General features: G+C 50.8%; 1 protein-coding gene across 7 annotated transcripts in view; it reads right to left on the bottom strand.

Annotated features, from left to right (window-relative positions):
- NSMF (NMDA receptor synaptonuclear signaling and neuronal migration factor) overlaps positions 1-20,888 on the bottom strand; it is a 46,598-nt gene extending 25,710 nt beyond the window's left edge. For 4 of the 7 annotated variants that reach the window (XM_042052192.1, XM_042052194.1, XM_042052189.1 and 1 more), the window contains exons 1-3: positions 20,640-20,808; positions 12,104-12,165; positions 130-606 (exon numbers count right to left, since the gene is read on the bottom strand). In XM_042052192.1, coding sequence (XP_041908126.1) covers positions 130-606; positions 12,104-12,165; positions 20,640-20,746 — 646 coding nt within the window. In that variant the 5' untranslated portion in view covers positions 20,747-20,808. Of the gene's footprint in view, positions 1-129; positions 607-12,103; positions 12,166-20,639 lie in introns of all 7 variants that reach the window. The other 3 variants (XM_042052190.1, XM_042052191.1, XM_042052188.1) reach the window with 2 other exon arrangements.
- Positions 20,889-21,339: the final 451 nt, after the last annotated feature.

The raw sequence follows: 21,339 nt of genomic DNA, 5'->3' as shown, positions 1-21,339 counted from the left end.
TTATTTCAAACTCCTCCTCTGACAACCCCTTTCCAGAAACGCTGGTCCAAGGTACCAGAAGGGCCCAGAATCAAAACCGTGCTGGGATGAGACGGGTGTCACCTTTGGTGTCACCCAGCACTCACTTACCAGACACTCGATCGACACTGTACATCCTCTCCAGCCTTTTCCTGTGCCACCCAGCCTCGCCAGGTGGGTGCTGCTCCAGCTCAATGGACTGCTGGGAAGGGGCAGCCAGCCTGGTGCAGTTGGGGCACTCCTTGGAGCCCTGGCGGCCGCCTGGCCAGGCCTTGCAGTGCCGGACGCCGTGCGAGCCGCCGGCGCCGTGCCCGTGGTGCCCGTGGTGACACTCCTCGTGGGCAGCCCCCTTCATCACCACCAGTTCCATGCTGTCATTCTCGTGCTCCGACAGCATCGGCCTCTCGCCGGAGATGGTGTAGACTCGTGGCTTCGGGCCCTCGCTCGGCATCTTCTCCGCCTGCTCCTCGGTGAAGCTCCTCTCGAATTTGCCGTCCGAGATGACCGAGAGCCTGCGCTTGTTCTGGGCCGCCTGCTGCATCTCAGGGGAGTCCTCCTGCCCGATGTAGGAGTCTGCCAGCAGGTGATCTGAAACGAAAGGCACATTTTCCTTAAAGCAAAGCCCCACAGACACTGGAAAATTCAAGAGGCTCTTTGCTACTGCTGTGTAAGGGAGACAGATACAGGAGGTCCCTGCAGGAAGCGTTTCAGATGAGCCTGTGCTCTCTGCCGCCTTCTAAACCTCCAGAGCAGGCACTGAAATGAGAGATATTTCTCACAGAGGCCCAATATTTTAAGCACGTGGCGCCACCAAACAAGGCTAGAAGCAAAAGCAGGTCTCACTGCACGGCCTGAAAATGCTGCCATGCAAGACAGCCCTGGTTCAGCTGCAGCCCTGCTCAGCCACACGAGGGCTACGGAGCCGGTCACAGTCTGCAGGACAAGGACCAGCACCAACTTCTCCAAGTGCCAGACTCTGAGTGTTTGGCACGTTAAGTTCTTTCAGAACACTGGCAAAGGGGCAAACCAAGAAGGTTTGGGGTTGGTTTTTTTTTTTCCTCCTGATTTTCTGCCAGGTGGTTTGACATGAAAGAAATGCAGCAAGATTTCAGCTGACAGCTGCAGCACAGCACCCTGCTGCCGGCACACCCTGGTCTCACAGATGGCCACGGCACGGCCCGTGGGAGCTGTCCTGAAGGAAAACACAGCCACTGCCTTTGTAGGGTAGGAAGATCGAAAGGAGAGAGGCCCATGAGTGCAACTATCTTTGGAGCCCACACACTGGATGAAGTGCCAGGAAATCTCAGCATTTCCATGGCAATTCCATGCATGAACCCAACAGCAGCTCCCACCCACCTGCTAATCCTTTTTCAAGTGGCTGTTAATTACCTCTTACACTTCCCTTCAGATGGGAAGCAGCTTGGGGACTGGCAAAAAGGCTCAGCAGGGAGTGCGTTATTTATGTGATTACTACCCAAAAAATGAAATCATTAGTGTCCAGCACAGACAGAAGCACCTAAAACAGAGGCAGAAAGCAAACCCAAGCCTTTACTTCAGTAGATATTTAAGGAACATAATTTCTTTAGCTACTGAGTCATGACCTGGAAGAATTAGTCCACAATTTGAAGGCTTGGCTACCTTGTAACTGCCCATGAAGTGAAGGAGGAAGAGGAGACCTACCTCTGGACAAGAGTGGTGGTGTATGTGAGTAACATGGACCTTTCACTGCTGCCTATGAAGTGCTCCAGTGCCCCTCAGAGAGGAGCCCTCCCAAGCTGAGGCCATACACTGTCAGCTTTTGACTCTGAAATCCATCCTAGAATGTGCTCACATTGCCCAGGGCCTCTCTCCTTGCTCAGTTTGCAACCAGAACCGAGCTGGTACCAGTACAGGGTGTCACCCTTGTCTCATTTTTCTGCTTGAGATACAACTTCCTCCAGCGCTAATAGGAAATAAATCCATCTCTGCTCAAGGAGTGACTGTCAGGGCTGTTCAGGCTGACACAAGTCAGGTTTCCTTTCATTTGTCTCCTCACAGTCTCTGGATACTGGAGCTGGCAGTTCTGTGACTCCTGGAGCTGGCCAGGAGGAGACACTGTAGGAGTCCAGAAGAAAGAGCTGTGCCTTTTGAACCTGCAGCCGATGCTCTGTCCAGGCTTCAAAAATCCATGCCCAGGTGTAGTGAGGGGTAGTGCCCCTCAGATACTGCCCAGGTAATGTGAAAGGCTGGCAGGGCTCTACTTGCCCCATGGTCAGCGTGGACATCTGCACCTGCTCCAGAAGGGACCTGATGGACAACAAGGACCATTCCAGTGGAAGAAGGTGCTCCACAAGCTGTCATCCAAAAGCATGTACCCACCTGCAGGGTACAGCATCACAGAGCAAACAGTGCAGAGAACAGTCACAGGCTCCAAAGTGTCTCCAAGCACGTGTCACCCCTCAAGAGGCAGCAGGTCCCCTGCATCTGCTCTCCACAGCTCAGATCCTCCCCAGCTCCAGGATTAACTGTGCTCTAGAGTAGGCATGTCTTGGGAAAACACCACCAAACGACTCCCTGAGATTTGCCAAGAACTGTGCTCGCTAATAGTGCCAAGCAAACCATTTTTAAAATTAAAAACAAAGGCCAGCTCTAAGTACTCGTCTCAGCTTGTCAAATTTACTAATCTGTGTGGGCACAGTGACGCTACAGATTTCTTAAGACACCACAAAATCGTGGCTGACAGCTGCCCCTGTTCCTCCTGAAACTGCTACTTGTATGGAAGATGCACAGCCTCCTCAGAGGGAACACACAGGAGTGTCACCTTCACTCACACACTGACAGCCCTGGAATTCAGAGATCCAGGAATTCCTGAGCTCAGGGATCTGTGGCTAAATGGAAAAATGAAGTCCCCAAAGCATAATATGCCTGAAAATGCTCATGATCACAAGAGCAAAGAGATCAATTCCAGTCTCTGTTTTATAAGCACTGAGGTCTGTTCAGCTCCATAAAATTTACGGACATGTAAGTGGGCCATGACTGGTTTCAAGTAAGAGTCAATCTTTTACTGAAATCCTGGCAGGACTGACCAGATATATTTGACATAAACTACCTCCCTGATCTAGCATAAAAAATGTGAGGATAATTCTTTCTTCCTACCTTACTTGTCCCCTCCTCAAGGTGTTTTCACTTGTACTTATGTAGGAGTTTTCATGATCTACACTACAAAGGGCTGCCAGCACACCAATGTGCTTTCTTTTTGTAAAACAATTGGATAATTCTTCATTTTCATTCAATTTAGCACCTTCAGTAATTACACATTGGAGAAGCAACTTCATATGCAAGGGAGTATGAAGCTTTATTCAAGAGTAGTCGTTAAGAAAGAATTTATCTACAGAAAAAAAATAGTGTGGAAGGAAAAGAGATTCAAACATCCATCATAATGAATTATTGGCCTCTAAAACAGAATTCACACCACTTCAGGAACCTGTGCATTCACATACACGAGGTCACACACACCGGCAGGCCCAGGATGTGACCAGTGACCCTCGTCTGTGTTTGCATCGAACAGGATCCAGGTGCCAAAGCACTGCACCTGTTGCCATGATGGCATTTGAGGTTAATAGTTTGCTTCTGCTTGGAAAGAAGTCAGGCTGGTTCAGGAATCAATGCTGAATTAGAGCTGAGCCACAGGGATGTTGGGTGAGGAGAACCAAGGGACACTAACTCAGCAATGACTGGAGCTGCCTTCTGGAGTCAGCTGCAGCAGGCTGCTGTTAACACCCTCGCCTCTTACTGCTGCTCCCTTCTTTTCATTTTCACATCACTGTTGCCATCTCTCCCACTCCCAGCTGCTCCATCAGCCTGCCACGGTAGCCCTGGCCAGCGTGACTGGGCAGCTTGGCACAGCTCCCTCCTCTCCAGCTGCTCCAACACAGCTGACCTGGGAACGACTCTGCTCCCCCACCTGCCCTCAGGAGCAACACCTGTGTCTCACACAGCTGCAAAGCTACTAAGGACCAGATAAATCAGGGTCCTCAGGTTCTTTTCATCTTGATTCCTGCTCTACATGGATTTGTTGTACATGAGGGACTGAGCAGCAAGACAAAGGGAAGACGACCAGTGTGCTTGATTTGTAGATCATGTGTCCATTGGTACCAGAAACATCCAGATGGCATTTCCATCACTTCCCTGTCTACCTAGGCCAAGTCCAGCAGGGCTTGACATCCACTCCTGAGGGCCAAACCACTTCTCACTCCCCTTGTTAGTACTTGAACACACATCTTTTTGTCTTCACTTGCTCCTGTCTGACATTTCTTTCTTCACCTTCCACACAGCACTGCCCAACACAGGGCACATGCATGACCAAAGACTGAAAGCAGTGATAATTTGTGCTGGGCAACTGGCAGTGTCTTGGGAGAAAAAGAATCCACATTCTCAGTACATGTAGTTCCTGACAATTAGGCATTTATTAGTATTAGATACTTACAATACATCCTTTCTCATTCAGTAACTCCAGCCTGAGCACTCACTCTGACTTAGGGAACTGAGAAAGGACTTGCACATTTTTCCTTTCACTGCCACCACGTTTCTCCAGAGCAGGGAACGTGCTGGGATCAGCCCCAGCTGCCTGATGCCCATCCACAGCTGTGGAGCCAAACTCCTATCTGCTGCAGACTGCCTTGTGACCCTGTGGGATGAGGAGTTTATAAATCAAGGCAGAATACAGCCACAAGGCATAGACAGAAGCTCCAAATTTATTCCTGTATTTAGCAGCTAAACTGATGATTAAAGCACCTTAGATTTAAAGCCTCTGCTCCAGCATCAGAGGCAGAGTGGCAAAGGGGAATCCAGACAAACCTATTAAAAGAACATCTGTCATCTCAGCAAAAAAAAATTCAGAGAGACAGTTCTCTCTTCCCTGTTCCTCCTCAGCTGGAACTCTCTGGGCCTGATGTTTATGACAATTAAGTTCCAACTTTAAATGAAAGAACTGCTGTAGTCACTGAAGATGAATGGAAAGTTTTGAGGTGTACAGCACATGGAAGTAGGAATGAAGTTAATGATGTTTTTACCTTGCACCAGAAGGAATCCAGGTGACTCCCTCAATGAGGAGAGCAGAGAGGTGCTCTGGCCAGAGCAGAGGGCACTGCAAAACCCTTAATAACCATTCAAACAGCACAGCTGAGCAGTTTCTCTTGCAATCCCAACTCCAAGACCTCCCACATGCCTGTCACTGCCCCTCAGGTGCGCTGGCAGGTCCTGGTCCCCTCTGCTGCCTCTCAGAGACAATGCAGAGCTTCCCCTCATGCCAGCTCTGTTCTCCCAACATTGTGACCCTTGGCACAGGACGGGCAGCCCACCCTGCTGGGCCCAGGGCTGAAATGTGATCAAGAAATAGCCACGGGAAAAAATGGGAATTTTGTTCAAGTTATTGAAGCATGAGGCAGAGATATAAAGATGAGAGATACAACAATAAAAAAAGGTCACAGTGGCATTTCAGCCATGCAGTAGCTTCAGAGCCAAGTGAGTAGACAGAATCACAGAATAGCTGGGGTTGGAAGGGATCTCTGGAGATCATCCAGTCCAACCCCCTGCCAAGGCAGGGTCACCTTGAACAGGTGACACAGGAACACATCCAGGTGGGTTTGGAACATCTCCAGAGAGGGAGGCTCCACAGTCTCCCTGGGCACCTGTCCCAGGGCTCTTTTTACCTTCCTCATGCTGAGGTGGAACTTCTTGTGGTTTAGTTTGTGGCCATTGCTTCTCGTCCTGTCACTGGCACCACTGAACAGAGTCTGGCAGCATCCTCTGACACCCCCAGGAGATATTTATGTGCATTAATCAGATCCCCTCTGAGTCTTCTCTGCTCCACACTAACCTGACCCAGCTCCTGCAGTCTCCCCTCACATGAGAGATGCTCCAGACCCCTCATCATCTTTGTAGCCTCCACTGGAGCCTCTCCAGCAGCTCCTTGTCTTTCTTGAGCTGTGCACAAGGACATGCACAGTGTTCACTATGGATTCCCTGAGGTCTAACCAAGCCAGCCGCACCATGGGCACCCTGACCCCACTGCTCCCGAGGAGGGAACGTCACACGCTTCCCTGCAAAGCCACAGGGAACAGGCAAAGGCTGCTTCTGTAAGGGAGCTGCTCTGAGAAACCAGAAGGTCACTTAACTATGACAAAATGGTTCCAATTAGTCTTCTCTGCTCTAACGGGCTTTGAAAACAAACAAACTCGAGACAGCATTGACCTGGCGTCTCGTAGGTGAGCAACCTTTTAGTCTGGCCTGTAACATTAATGTGAATAGATGAAATTGCTACTGTGAGACAGGACCCAAAGGAGCAAGTGGCAGCTCCATCACCGGCCTCGGCATCTCCATGGTAACACCGTGACCTACGTCTTTGTTCCCTTTATAAGCCATCCACATATTCCCTAGCAAGTTCCAGGATCCACCCACACCATGCTTGCACTGGCTGATGCTGGAAGCGGCCTGAAGCCCTCAGAGATGAGATTTCACATCCCTGCTCTGTCCTGAGCTCAGGCCACCTACAACTCCCTCCAGAGCAAGGGCTCTTCCTGAAAAGGCCACATCTGCCTCATCAGCACAGGGATACACCGAGAGCAGGGCCAGGTGCACTGCTGGGTCTGTCCTGGGGACAGGACAAACATCCTCTAGAAAAAAGGCCACCCTGGTGCTTACCCTGAGCCAGGCTCTGCTGGCAGCTCCATAGTCTGAATGTCCCTCTCAGAGCACTGAACAGCTGCAGCTTTACTTGCTGGTGGCACATAAAGCTCAGCTCGCAGGTCACTCAGCCTGAAGCACCTGTGAAGCCTCACCTGGGGTTTCTCCAGCCCCATGCCAGTTTCTGGCAGCATCAGGAAGCTCCTCTGTGTGTGGCTGATCCAGTGGCACAGGCACAAACATGGCTTTGCTCCTGCCACCCCTCCCCACTGCCACTTGGCTTGGGGAAGCTCACAAGGGCCCTCTTCTCCTTACACACTCACATTGATGACTGAGACATCATGCAAGAAACAAAGGGAAGACACAAAGATTACTTTTTTCGAGCTTAAAAAGAAGCCTTTTCCAGTTTCAGGTAACTGGCCCCTTTGGTTTGTCCTGATGCCAACCAGTAGCCATGCTGGTTTAGCAGGAGTCACAGAGAATTTGGCTTAAGGCCTGCTAGGCAGCTCCTGCCCAAGGCCCAGCACCTCTGCAGCACCAAGGACACCTTGTCTCTCTCTCTTCCTTCCCACACAGCTTGCCCAGAGCAGCCAGTCACAGCAGGCAGCCTGGTGCTGCATCCCACAGCCCCACACTCCAGCAGCAGCAGCTGCCCTCCCAATAACCCCTCCAAGCAAAACAGATCAGAAGAGTAACAGGAAAAAAAACCCCACAGCTCCCTCCCAATCCTTGTGTCTGAATGCCAGCTCACCAGGACGGATCCCTGCTTCCCCAGACAGGAGGGAATTTCTCAAAGGCTCTGCCTGCTGTCCTTTTCAGTGTCACTGCCCCATGCCCTGGTACCTCTTCCTCTCACAGTCCCAGAACACGGAGATAAAATCCAATGCATTATCTCAGTGTGGGGCCTCTGACACCCAGGCTGGAGCATGTCCAAAACTCCATGAGCTCTGCAAGACTCTGAGTGATTATTTCTTCCATGCTTTATTCTCTGCAGCCTTTTTACACTTCCCTTTCACAACATTTCGATCCCTTTCTGCATCTTTCTTCTAAGTCTGTCCCAAGGGACACCCACCTCTACATTAAAAGGTACCAGAAAGCTACAAAAGTTAGCAAAGACTCTGGGCACAGCCTTGGAGGCAGAATGAATGCTGAACATGGCAGAGTGCTCTTCGTAGGAACCTTCCCAGACCTTCAGGCTGCATGAATAAGCCAGCAATTAATAGAAGCAGGAAGAGAGCAGGAAGAGAGCAGGAGATGCATCACTACCCTGGCACCAGCTCCCTCAACACATCCATATCCTGTTACCTGCAGCACAGTCCAACCTTCCCTTTCTTTCTGATTCCTCAAAATATCTTAAAGATCAGGGGAAAAAAATCTGAGTGATCCCAAAGGGACAATTCCTCCATCCTCTGCATTCATAGCCCATCAGCAGGCAAGTGTCCTGTTCCAAAAGGGAAACAAAGGGAAGAAAACTCTGTATTGTCATCATCCCTGACATAACCTCTGAGAAAGAGGAGAGGTAAGTGCACCTCCCCAGTCACCTGGAAAAAAACTCTTCCAGAATAAGGCACTGAAGAGTTGCATAGGAATAGTCACACAACATTTCTGAGCCACAAAGTTCTTGGATCTCACATTGGGAAGAAGCAGAAGTTGTAACCACCAACAAACGCTCCCCCTCACCTTTTCTCCCTCCAGGTACACCCTGCAGCACCTGCAAGCCTCCCTACCTCGTGCAGCTGTGCAACTCCACAGCCACTGCCCCAGCAAAGCAAGCAGAGCATGAACACAATGTGCTTTTACTGCAAACAGGAGGCAAACACAGCCCTGCACATAACTCAGCCCTCGTTCCAATGCTTGGACGAGGCAGCTGGCCTGTCCTGCTGATCTACAATCCCTCTGCACCTCTTCATTACCACTCGCCAATTTCTCCAAGACATTCTGCCACACACAAGCTCTCCAGAGGAGCCACCACAAATAGAAGTTACGACTGAAGAAGCAGCTTTTTGATCGGCTGTGGAATGTGAAATTATGAGGGATGCAAAAGCCATTGCATCTTTTCCTTTCCTTGGAATCAAGGGACTAAGAAGATAAAAAAAGGCAAAGCAAAATGGACAATCCCCAGAGAACAAAGTGCAGCAGAAGTGGAGCAACTTGGGGCAGTGTCTGCACACGTGGCATCTCCCTCCATGTCTCCATGGGTCTCCTGGGGCTGCCTGGGGTGTCAGAGTTTCACCCCTCTGCCGAGGATAAAGCAGCAAAGAACTGACATCCCAGATTCACACCTGCCTCACTTTCTGCACGAGGATTGCCCTATGCAGGGAGAGAGAAGGGTTCTGGCTCTTGGGTCCAGAAAAGGAGGATTCTGCCCTTCCCTCCTCTATTTATGCCTTCATTGTCCCACTGATGGCTCTACCACCTTCCTGCTCCTCAAAACCCACAACTCTTTTCCCTCACTGCATTCATCAGTGACTTTAAGCCTTTCTTAAACCATTTTTTTCTAGACTGAATCAAGGCCTGCCTCCTTCCAGTCATATTTAGGCCAGAGCCTTCATCCTGATGCCATGAAGATTTTGCCTTTTCTTTTATACCCCTGTTATACCTTTCTAAAACTTCTGTATTCCTAATGCTTTTTGCCTACATTCTTGGACTTGTTTGTCAAGCTAAGAGACTCAACATTTTAGAAGCTTCGTAGCTGGGGATCAGTGTGCCCCAGACCCCAAGGTCCTCTCCAGAACACATTCTGTAACCTGAGATAGAACCATCCAGGGGAAGGCTCCTTGGGGAGAGGGGCTCACTTGAGCCTCTCATTGGGGAATCTTTGATAGAGATGCTAATTAGTAACACCTATAATGTCATACCCAATCTTTTGGGCATATTCAGCGGGGTGCATTTCGATGCATATGACCTGGGTGTGTGCACCTAAGGATCCTTAAAATAAATACCAAGGTAAAATCCCTTTTCCTGTTCTAACTGTGTTTGACTCTTGATTTTAAGAGCAGGAAAAGGCATCAATCCCAGCTCAGTGTGCTGGCAGTGCAGGGAGCACCTGGGTGCACAGCTGGGGTTATGACAGCAGAAACAGGCCTGTCCCACCTGGTACAATACTCAAGGAGAAAGCTCAGAGTTGACACATACAGAGGCACTGAGGACTCAATTCTTTGGAGCACTGAGCTTTCAGGACCTAAGCCACCAACACATTCAAGTGGGAATCCAACCACAGGATGCAGGTGGGCTCCTCCCTGCTCACATTGCCTCTGCCTGCTCTCTGAGGAGCTGGAGCAGATTCACCTCTGCATCTGTGCTATGTCTTCAACTTCTGTAGCAGAGGCCCTTCCTTTGCGTCCCTGGAGTCACGGGGTGACACTAACCCTGCCCCTCCACCCTGCCCAGCCAAAGGTGAAGCCTCCACAGCTTGCACAAGTGATCCTGAGATGGAATTTCTGCAGGAAGGAAAGACGTGACTTCCCTGTGAGCGGGCTGCTGGGATGAACTAAAAGGAGCCAAATTTTCTACTCGCAGCGTTTTTTATTGGATAGCAACCTTCCTACTGGGGTTATTTATAAAGAAGTGTTACAGACTGTGTTAAGTTATACATTGCAGAATTTCAAAAGATGACTTAAAAATGACGATTCTTTTTTTTTTTCCTCCCCTCTTCCTCAGAATTTAGAGTAATTTCTAGGGAATTTTATTTTTTTTCCAAGTGAATACTTAAGGATCCCATAAGTATCATGGTATTTCCAAGTGTCTCTCACTGCTTGATTCTTGCCTGTGGCAACTAAATTCACTTGGATTCAAAAACGATCTCAAGGCTGATACACCAAGGGGCAGTGGGTGAAAAGGCTTCCCTGGAGAGCTTATGGATGTCACAAGCACAGAGAGGGCTGAAATGCTGCTCTGGGGAGCCTGGCTGTGGCACATGATCCAGGAGTCACTGGATCAGCTCCATTTCCATGCCCTCCTTACAGTCAGAGAGCAACCAGGAGCACCCCAAGGATGAGTTAAACAGCAGCTTTTTAAGGGCACATCAGAGAGGCTCCCACTCCTTGGATCTGACCACGGCTCCCCAGGCCTCAGGCACCTGAATGGATCTGAAATTTCCTCTTATCTCCATCAGAAAGTCTCTGCCTGGCCCCAACATGACCCCACAGGTACTACAAGGGCCCTACAAAGCGAGCAGGAGCCAACACTTCTCCCTGTTGGAAACTGGGGTGAGGAGGCTGAAAAAAGGACTGGCAAAGAGTCCAGGTGACAGGAGCAGCTGCAGAAATGGCCTCGATGGAAGGAACAAATAAAAGGTTTTGCCATTCTGGGAAGCTCCTGCCAGCCTGCCTCTGCACAGCCTGTCCAGCCCTCCCTTCCTGCTGCCCCACAGACACCTCAACTCAGCTGCACCAAACCCCAGCCTTTCTCTACCTCTACATGCTGTTCTTAGACCAAATATTGTACGTGAAGTGTTCCTGGGGTTCTTAATGAAAAGAATCCAAGAAAACTGCAGTACATTGTCTTAGAGCCTTTCCATTCACAACACCAGCACAATTCAGCCAAGGACAACTTGAAGGTCATTAGAACAGATCCAAGGAAAAAGGCAAGGACTCAGCTGGCTGCCAAAGACTGTGTGACTGCTCTTACAGCAAGAGGCATCTCCTGCACAGGCTTAAAACACACACAGCTTACCTAAAATGATAACATTACATTCTATTTAACAACTTTATCCCCTGCACAACAGCACAGAACAATTTTTTATTTGTTCACACAGTATTTTCTGCGGATTTCACAGGATTTTCTGTATGTTTTGTAATCAATTTATCATCTGAAAAATATTTTCTTTCATCACAGAGAAGACACAGCCCTGTTAGAAGTCAGGTGAGTTTATCTTATGGTCTCCTGCCCATCAAGCAGAACTCTTGATAAGCTGATGGGGACAATACCTACATGTAAAATACTGACACACTGGCCAGCACATGTGGTGCCCTCATCTAGACAAATCTCAGTTAAACCCGTTGAAGCAAACACTCGGAATAAACCCAGATGTTACCTCTGCCAGCAAGGATTCACAGAAGTGAACAGAATATAACTCACCTGTTTTCTATACCCCAGTGATAGCAAGACCCAGGAGTGCCAAACCAGTGCAGAAGCCTTGTGCAGGGCTGTCACTTCCCAGCTGAAACTTCTCCTAGGGACATCAGCTGCAGGGGTGAATTTATGACAGGGCATTTGTCCACTAACTGAACTCATCCCCACAGCCCACCCAAGCCTTGGGCCACCAAACTGCCTTTTCTCCTCGAGGGCGGCTCCTCCTGCCTCTCTGCTGCTGAGATCTCACTCTGTTTATGACAGATAAATAAATGCACTTTCGTTTTAAGGCTATCAACCACAGGAGCAGGCACACATGGACATAACCAAGGCACATCAGTTCTCTTACCTGAGCCGTTTCTGCCTTCAGGATGGTTTTGTGAAAGGTATTCTCCAAAAGCCCTCGCCGCTCTGTGTCCCAGCACCACGAGGCAGCCAAGGAGAGAAAGAGAGAGATGGGTGATGCTTAAAGGCCAAGGAAAGCAGGAACAGTTCAACACCAATGCACTGCTGTACTCCTGCAGCTGCCACTCCCTCAGCCTCAGGTGACAGCCATGTAAATGCACTGCCAGAGCCGTGAGGCTTCCTCCTTACACACCAGGATTCCAGTGTCCCCCTGGCCAAAGGGGGAAACAGAGCTGGACTACAAGTCCAGGACTACTTCAGGCTTTAGCTTCTCCATTAGAAAAATGAAAAATAAAGACCAGGAAGGAGGCACCTCCACCCCAGAGCCAACCACCACTCCAGGCTCCTGCAGGTCCTGAATGCTCCCACCTGGGAGCTATCACAGCTCAGATGTGGATGCTAATGCCCATTTTACCTACCTGAACCTTACGTTCTCAAGCCCCAGCTATGTCAGTATTTGGATTACTGGACAAGCTTATTTGAGAGACTCCCACAACCTCCCACAAAAGCAGCTCCTGCTTCTCTGATGGATTCTGGTCCTGTGGATGACCGAGATTTTACTGGAATATATTAAGAATCAAGCAAGCAGGGTGGGCTTAACCCTTATCACACATCCAGGCCTACGTAAGAGAGCAAACCTATGAATATTCCAACCAGGGAAGAGCTTTCTGCTTGCAACCCACACAAAGGAAAGGAATCCTTGGTCAAGGCATGCATCCCTGGCATACAGTAACCTCCAGACTCCAACTGCCAGGGCATTTGTGATGTCCTGGTGCTGTGACTGCTCTCCTGTACCCAACAGACCTGTGACTCAAGAGAGCCAATACTAGAGCCAGCTTTTCCCCAGCCATCCATTTCCCCAGGTTTGTAAAACAATCTCTCCAAGGTCTGCAGCATCCCAATCGGGCTGAGCTGCCACTGGGCAGCCTAGGGTGGATATTTGCAAAGAGGGAGGTGAAACAGCCACCCATCTCCTTGGCAAGCCAAGACAAACCAACAAACCCAGAGCTGAGCACCCTCAGCCCTCAAGCACATCAGCATCTCCTGGGGAAGGACAAGATTTGCTGCAACAGGGAAGACTCTCCATACTGAGGCATCACATCCCCCATCCTCCTCCTTCAGACGTGCTCAGCCTCAGAACATCCTCTCCAGTTCAACCTGCTGCAAAAGGCTCATAATGGCCATTAAATGTGTAAGTGGAAAATGGCTTTGACCTCCAAAACCACCTTCTGCTTTGCATATCCCAGTTTGTGTAGCCAGGATCTTCCCCACTGCTTTTATGTACCACCTCCCAGAGGAGAAAAGGTTAACAAGGCTCCAATGCACTTGCCAGAGTGACTCGGGCTGGAAGGAGTGGGAAGTCCATTTGTCATCCACAGCCAGCAACACAAGATCAATATGAACGATGAAGAAAGAGTAATTTAATCTCCCCGGGACTAAATTTCAGCACAGTCAAATGCAAAATGCTCTGGAGCGGCACAGCTGGAGCTGTGCAAGAAGAAAGGTTTAAGCTTCTGCATCTTTGCAGACTAACAGACAGTGCTGAGGTTTGCCCTGTTCCCAGATTCTTACGTGTCCAGTCCCAGGCTGTACCTTTAGACACTGGCTGGCAGTGGCAGCTGCCCAAACTGTCCTCCTCAGAGCTTAACACCCCCTGAGATGGTCACACAGGGGCTATCACATGGGGAGCTCTACAATCAGCCCACGATCCCCACTGTGAAGAGCAAAGGGGTGACCTTCGTGGTTCACCCATCCAGGAGGACAAGCACCTCGTGGATGTTCCTGGAACCCTCAACCTTTCTGTCCAGGTAAAAAGCAGGACTTGATCCTGGAGCAACACACAAATGCTAAGTTGGGAACTGCAGTGTGGCTACTTCAGGCAAGTAGTTGAGTCACCATCCCTGGAAGTGTGGATGTGGCACCTGGGGACATGGTTTAGTGGTGGATGTGGCAGGGTTTGGTTTGCAGTTGGACTCACTGACCTTGGAGGTCTTTTCTAACCTAAACAATTCTATGATTTTAACATCAGGCTACTCAGCTGCAAGAGAATTCCTGAGCTGCTCCTGCATTCCATCCCAGAGGTGGTTAAAACTCAGCCAAAGGCATGGCGTATCTCGCACGCCACCGGCAACAGCACAGCTTTGATAAGATAGCTGAGCATGAGATTCCAAGATCTCTTCCACCAAAATTACTGGGACTCCAAGGCTTCCCATGGAAATGTCCGTCCTTGCGAGGCATCATCAACACCATTCACAAACAGGGCACACACACTTATACCCTTGGGAAAGATTTTGAAGCTTCTCTTTTGCATCAGCAGTCATTCCATGTAGAAAAAATAACAGTGAGCAAGTTCTCAGGTAAATTATCAGTGAGAGAACATGGTGATTTACACAAAAAATGCTGAAATATGATGATAGTCTGTAACCAGTTCAAAAGCTCCACGAGCTCCAAATTCATCTGTCATTCTCTCCATTCATCTCTTCACCAGTGCCTGAAGCTGTTTTGTCTGTCTGAAAATGTGAACCAATGCTTTACCTTTAGCTTGCAAACCACAGGCTCAAAAAACCAGTACAAAGCACTTCCTAAGATCCAAACTGAAAACTGGCCAAGACAGTGCCAGAGAAGCACTGCTGCCCTCCAGCCCACCTTACTCCACGGTGAAAACAGCATCACTAAGAGCCCAAGCTGGAAGGTGCTGCAGTGTCTCTAACCTCATTCTTGTTTCCCCCAGCAGAGGAGGGAGGAGGGTACAACCCCAAGCGCCAGAGCTCCCACAGAACAGGTCATACACAGAGCTCTCATGCAGGTCAACAGCACAGAGGAGGAGCAGGGAGCTGCCCAAAAGCACTGCTCCCTGCCCAGGCTGAACCTGCAGTTCTGTCCCGGCCGTTCCACCCCACGGCTCTCAGATCCTTCAGGCCAACCCAAGAGCAAACAAACGTGGGCACGTGGGCACAGCTCCCCAGCCACGGCGAACACGGCAACACTGCCTGCACAGCACAGTGTGCAATGGGGGGTTTCCAGCCAATTACACTGCAAACTTCACACTAATTATTCTGCCTATTATCTCAGTGGTTCCCTTCTACATTCCCACTTTCCGAGTGCCATCGGCTTCTCCTTGGCTGTGCCTCAGCAGATCTCCCGCAGGTGTCTGCACGTGCCCTTTGCCAAGGGGACTCTGATGGCCACACTTGCTCCTTATGGCTACACTTGCTCCTTATGGCTACTTCCCCCTTGCCAAGCCTATTTTGTTCCTTCCCTGCTCTCACTGTGCTCACAGTCACCCCAGTTCACCAGCACTTGCTTGGATCCTTAACGTGCCATTTCCCTGCTCCCCTTGGCTACCCATTGGCTTGATCAAAATAAAGTCAGAGCAAAATTCAAACAGATGGTAGCTGTTCTATTCATCCCATTCTTTTCTCTCTCTTTTATCTATTACCACAAGTCACACAATCAGACTTTTCTCTCAGCTCAGCTCTGCCTCCACTATCGCTGCCAATGGAGTTCAAGTCCCCTCATGCCATTGGACGGCCCTGGACAGAAACCCCTTCAACTGGGCTCCGAGCAGAGATACCTTGGGATAATTTTAACTGGCAAGAGATGAAAAAGAAAACTTGTTTCACATAAATGAGATGAAGTACAAGGTGCCTTACAGCTCCACGGGCCGGTGAGCTACAACCCTGAGTGTGTGACACTGCAAAAGCTGCATACAAATGAGCAGGTAGCACTGAGAGGTGATCAGCTGACGACAGGACAAGTTTAGCCCTGACTCATCTGGAGAGAGGTTTTCATTTTAGTGGCAGACCAGACCTACATGTCACACAGTCAGCACAGCTTGATTTAACAAAAGGACATCAAGCAGGGACCAGGGCTCTAGCACGCTGTGCTGTTCAGTCTAAGCAGCACAGACAAGCCTCAGAAAACACCAGCACTTCCTCCAGCATTCCATCAGAACGGCTCCAGGGAGGGAAGGAGGGATGGGGCAGCACAACGCAGGCAGCAAAGGCAGCTGCCCTTCTGTGGGCATTTTCCAGTACTCACTGTGCCTCAGATGTCAGAACTGGACTCGGGTCTGGAAGAGAACTGTGAAGAAGCACAGACAGTCTAGACAGAGATTTGCTCGAAGGAGCAAAGCCGCCAAATAACAAATATCTCAATTACAGTGTAATAAGCACGGAATGGCCTTCACGTCTCCGAAATAATCACATCAACAGGATAAAAGGGGCCTTGATGCACACAAGCAGCTATGAGAAATTGATGCACATAAATTTATCCACCAAACGGACACTCACAGAGTGAAGAAATGCAGATTGAAACACTCAGAGATACAGGAAAGACCTCAGATAACTCCATTTAGAGCACAGCAGCAAGCTAAGCAAAACCTGGACTATTCAGGAGTATTACATGGAAAAATAAAGAACACCCACCACCTTCTCGTGCTCCTTCAGAAGTAATGCCCAGAGGAGTTGCAGCAGGAATCTGTTGTGACAGCATCTGACAGTGCTACATCTCAGGCACATAGGAGAGAAGAGACCTGCATCATCAGGACCTACGTCCTCCTACAGCAGCAATCCCGCTCTTGTCACCAAGCAGAGAAGGGAACACCTCCAGCACATCCACAGTTAACAGCTCAGTCATTAAAGACTGTTGACACCTACGATATTTAAGCCTAATAGTAACAATACCCTGACAAAGATTAGTTTTCTAAAATATGTATGTAGAGAAATGGTAGCTGGAAAATTTTAATTTTAAAATTCTGACTCTCAATAAAGGGAGATTGGATATCAGCAATGGATCTCAGAGACCCCACAGTCTTGGAGCAACTTATGATCACGAAGTTTGGACAGGAGGAGAGAGGAAGTGCAGGAAGAAGTTAAAAAAAAAGGGCAGTCAAAGACATAGTTCATACCACTCAACAGAAAATTCACAAGCAGGAAAGAAGAATTTAGACTCCATGAAGAGCCCCAAGCTAAGCCAAAAATCACTCAAGCAGCAAGAACCTGGGATAAGGTACATGTTCACTTACCTCTGCACTTTCTCAGTGAAAAATTTACCCTTTCACAACAACTAATGCCGTGTTCAAAGCCACTCTTCATCCCTCTCTAGGCAGGAGAGAGGGAGTGAGACCGAATTCTTATCTCCCTGTGGCTATCTTGGACAAGATGCCAAGGTCAGGAAATTGGGCAAGACGAACCACACTCACTTAAATATTTCCTGTGCTAACAACAGCAAGAAGAGATGGTTCTGGAACACCCAGCAAAAGCCTCATGTCTGTGTGCTCTCACCGTCACGCTCTCCTAAAGAACAGCTGTAGGCCAGCACAATACAAAGCAGAGCTGCAGGAAAACATCTGTGTTATTGCCACATTTGGGGTGCCAGGGTTTTCCTGTAGGTGTCAAGGCAGCAAGGGCAACGAAAGCCCATTTCTGAAGGGCTTTGGTTCATCTGCACGCTCGGAAAAGTTCTAAGGAAGCCAAGGAGCACAGGTCAGACACCCACAGCCAGGGCCTGGAGAGGCGCTGTCAGCGGAGGGGCAGCACCAAGGTCACCACTCAAGGACAACTGCGTCAGCCCTGCCTTCAGCACTGGGGCCCAGGAGCTGCAGGGCAATAAAAGCACAGGCAGGGAGGGAACAATCCCTCCTGACAGGGAGATCTTGCATCTAAGCCCTTTAGAGGTGATCAGCACAGCAGCACCAAGCACAGCCCCTTCCCGAGCGTGCAGGGCGCTGTAACTCCCCCAGGAGAAGACAACCACAGAGACCAAAGTCAGCAGCATCGTGGGTGCTCTCCACAGTGTTGGCACAGGGCAATTGTGTCGAGAGTTTGTAAGGAGCTATTTAAAAGACCTAGCACACAACAAGCTGCATGGAGCTTAATTAATGCTCCTGGGACAGGAGACTCCCCTGAGTCGCTCTGCAGAGATTTTAATTTAAGAATCTACGGAGCCTGCACCTCCTGTTTGGATCCCATTACTCACACCAGTAAACAAGCCCTGCTCCTTGCTCAGTGAGACAGTCAAGTGTGCACACACGCTCCAGCCACACGTAAGAAATACACACCATGGCCACTTGGACTTGCAGCGGAACTTCAGGAGATGATTCTTCTCTCTAAAGAGAAGTCATGAGAAATATGAACAGGGCAGAGCCCAAGAAGATGCAGAGAAGCAGTCCCAGGGCATCTCCTCCTGCAGCACAAGAACAGGATGCCCAAGCTGCCTACACCCACAGGGCACATGATCATTGCAGCAGTACTACCCACACAGGTGACCCAAGTGCCCAGCCCTTGTGGGGTGGACAGAACAGTCTCTCTGTAGCCTTATCCAGCGTCCTGCAGAGTCCTTGCTGTAGATAAGGACACGGGGGATACATGGAGGAGCATCCAGGGCAGAGCAGAGAGGAGCTGTGCGTGATGTGCCCCAGGAAACCTTTCAGCAGGTGGGTCATTGCCACTGTAGGAATTCTAAGCATGACAGAGCGCATGGGAGCAGGGCTGAGCCGTGCCTGGAGCGGCAGGATGGAGGCACATGGACAGCACCTGTCACCACCAGCACCTTCTCCGTGCAAAGAGGCTCTGCAGGGAGCCCCTCGGCAAGTTCGCTGCCCTCCTCAAATGATTTTTGGATCCGGAATTTCTAGCACAGGCATCAACAGGGAGACACATAAAAGCACCTGTCCTGTGCCATGGTCTACGTGAGCAGACACTCCTCAAGGGCGTTATGTCCCCCAGCCCAAATCCACTCATAACTTTTCTGGTCAAACCACCTTAATTCACACTATCCAGAGACACCTCAGAGCTCCCACAAACCTATACCTGCAGCTTGTCAGTAGTTACAGCAGGTATGGAGCAAACCAGAACCCCCGAGGCACCTCCTGGACTCCATACAGTTGATACAACCCAAGCAGCATCTGCCCACCCTGGTGTAGGCTAACAAGTCATTACGTTCAAAACACATTAGTCGCTCCCAAACACCCACACTAGCATTTGAAATCCTACCAATTACTGAGTGTGTTGTTTGTGTGACTGCCTAATCCCACTCCCAGAACCCCATCACAGCGCTTATGGTGCTTTACGTGTCATTTCTGTATATGCACCTGGCTGACATCACCACAAAGGATCCCACTTCCAAATCTCTGAATGCCGTGGGAAGCATTAATGTTTTCATTACTGGTTATGGACAGGGTGCAACAAAACATGGGGAAAAGTTGCAGGCTCTGCCTGGAGAGCTGTCCCTGGAGATACTCCAGAGTTTGAAGGATGGATTTCTTTACAACTCAAACAGATGGCAAGATACAGACACCTTTGCATCTCTTCACTTCAAGCCATAAGACCTCTCTTTCCTCCCAGCACAGTAGAGATGCTGTAATGCCGAGTTACAGAGAGATGTGACTGAGATCTCTGAGCAACACAGATTGAGCCCTACACACAACTCCAGGTTATTCTAATGCAATTTGGTCTAACAACACAAAGGTGTTATATAACGCAGCTGAAAAGTTCATTTCTCCCAATTTTTCCCCAGCAGCAAAGAGCCAGTCTAGCTGTAGCAGAGACAGTGAGACACCTATCCCCTGGCACAGCTGTGCTTAAGGAACAGCTAAAAAGCTGCGCCAATGCCCCCAAATAGTCTCTGGATGACTGCTGTGACACTTGCACTGCAGCGTGGGAGAAGGGTCCTTTTATCTGGGAAAGGGTGCTAAAGCAAAGCTCATCTGTGACAGCTTTTTAAACCTAAGTACAATTAAACAGCAAATATATTTTCTCCGATCTCCCATGTTTGATACTGAAAAGCACTGGGACCAGGCAGTGAGTGAAATGCTACACTGTAAGACAAGCAATATAAAACCAGAACCCAACAATACAGAACCCAAATCCCTTAACTGGTCCATGTAGCTTGGGACGCTGCTGGAGAGGGCAGACGTGGTGGGTGCAGGTTTTCACAGAGCAGTTTTGCCATTCAAAGGAGCGAGACCCCTTGAAGGAGGCTGCTGACTTTGCCCTCGAACACGCACCCGGCATTTCAGCCGAGGAGAAACCACCGGACAAACTGACCGCGCTTCCGAATTCCCGAAGATCAGAAAGATCCATCCCTGACAAATCCACTTCTGACACACTCCTTGCCAACCCAGCAAATAAACCCCTGCAGGTGCTGTGGCCGGGCCGGCGGCGGGGACGAGTCACCTCTCCAGAGGCTGAGGGTCCGCAGGGTGGCACGGCCGCCCGCTGCCACCAGCGAGTGTGCAGCTGGTTTGGGGGGATCGGGGCAGCCAGCGACAGGGACCCACCGGCAGGTGCCATTCGCCAGCCCCGGGATGGCCCTGGGGGACAAACCCCGGGTCGTGCCCGCACCGGTGCCTGGGCTCGTCCCGAGGGTCTCGGGGCTCCCCCCAGCCCGGCACGGTCCCCGAGGCGGCCGGGGGCGAGCAGGGTCCCGGCACCGCGGGACCCCCCCGAGGCACCGCCCGCCGCGCCCCCGGCACCCACCTCACTTTGGCCGCCACGGACGACATGGCCTCGTTCCTGAGCGTCTTCCTTTTGGACACGGCTGTGCCCATATTCGCGCGGGGGGTCGCGGCCGGGGGAGCGCTCATCGCCGGGCCCCGCGGCTGCCCATGCCGGGGCGCGCCGCCGCCCCTCGCCGCCGCGCAGCCTCAGCGCCCCGCCATGCCGGCCCCCGGCCCGCGGCCCCGGCCCGCGCTGCGCTCCGCCGCGGCCGCTGCCGCCCCATTGACTGCGGCAGGAGGGAGGGAGGGAGGGAGGGAGGGAGGGAAGGAGGGACGAGCCCGCCCCACCGGCCAGGAAGCGCCGCTATATTTGGCCAGCAGCACCTCCTCCGCCCGCCTGACATCATGGCCGGGGAGGGGGCGCCGGCCCCGCCTGTGGGGCCGCGCGGGGCGGTGGGACCCCCGCCGTGGGCCGTGTGTGGCTGCAGCGGGAGGAGGGACGGGCGAGGAGACACCGCAGGGGGCTGCAGCTCCTCCCGAGGGGCAGCTCCCGTCTCTGCTCTCTGTGACCAGGGACAGGACCCGAGGGAACGGCTGTGTTAGGGAGGGTCAGGCTGGAGAGCGGGGAAAGGTTCAGCCCCAGAGGGTGCTGGGCACTGCCCAGGCTCCCCAGGGAATGGGCACGGCCCCGAGGCTGCCAGAGCTCCAGGAGCGTTTGGACAGCGCTGCCAGGGATGCCC

The sequence above is a fragment of the Corvus kubaryi genome, unplaced genomic scaffold (genome assembly GCF_017639235.1).
Source record: "Corvus kubaryi isolate FWS band 111438036 unplaced genomic scaffold, C.kubaryi_AGA036_p1.0 78, whole genome shotgun sequence".
NCBI lineage: Eukaryota > Metazoa > Chordata > Aves > Passeriformes > Corvidae > Corvus > Corvus kubaryi.
Note: the sequence above shows the minus strand (reverse complement) of the source record. Positions and strands in the feature narration are given on the sequence as shown.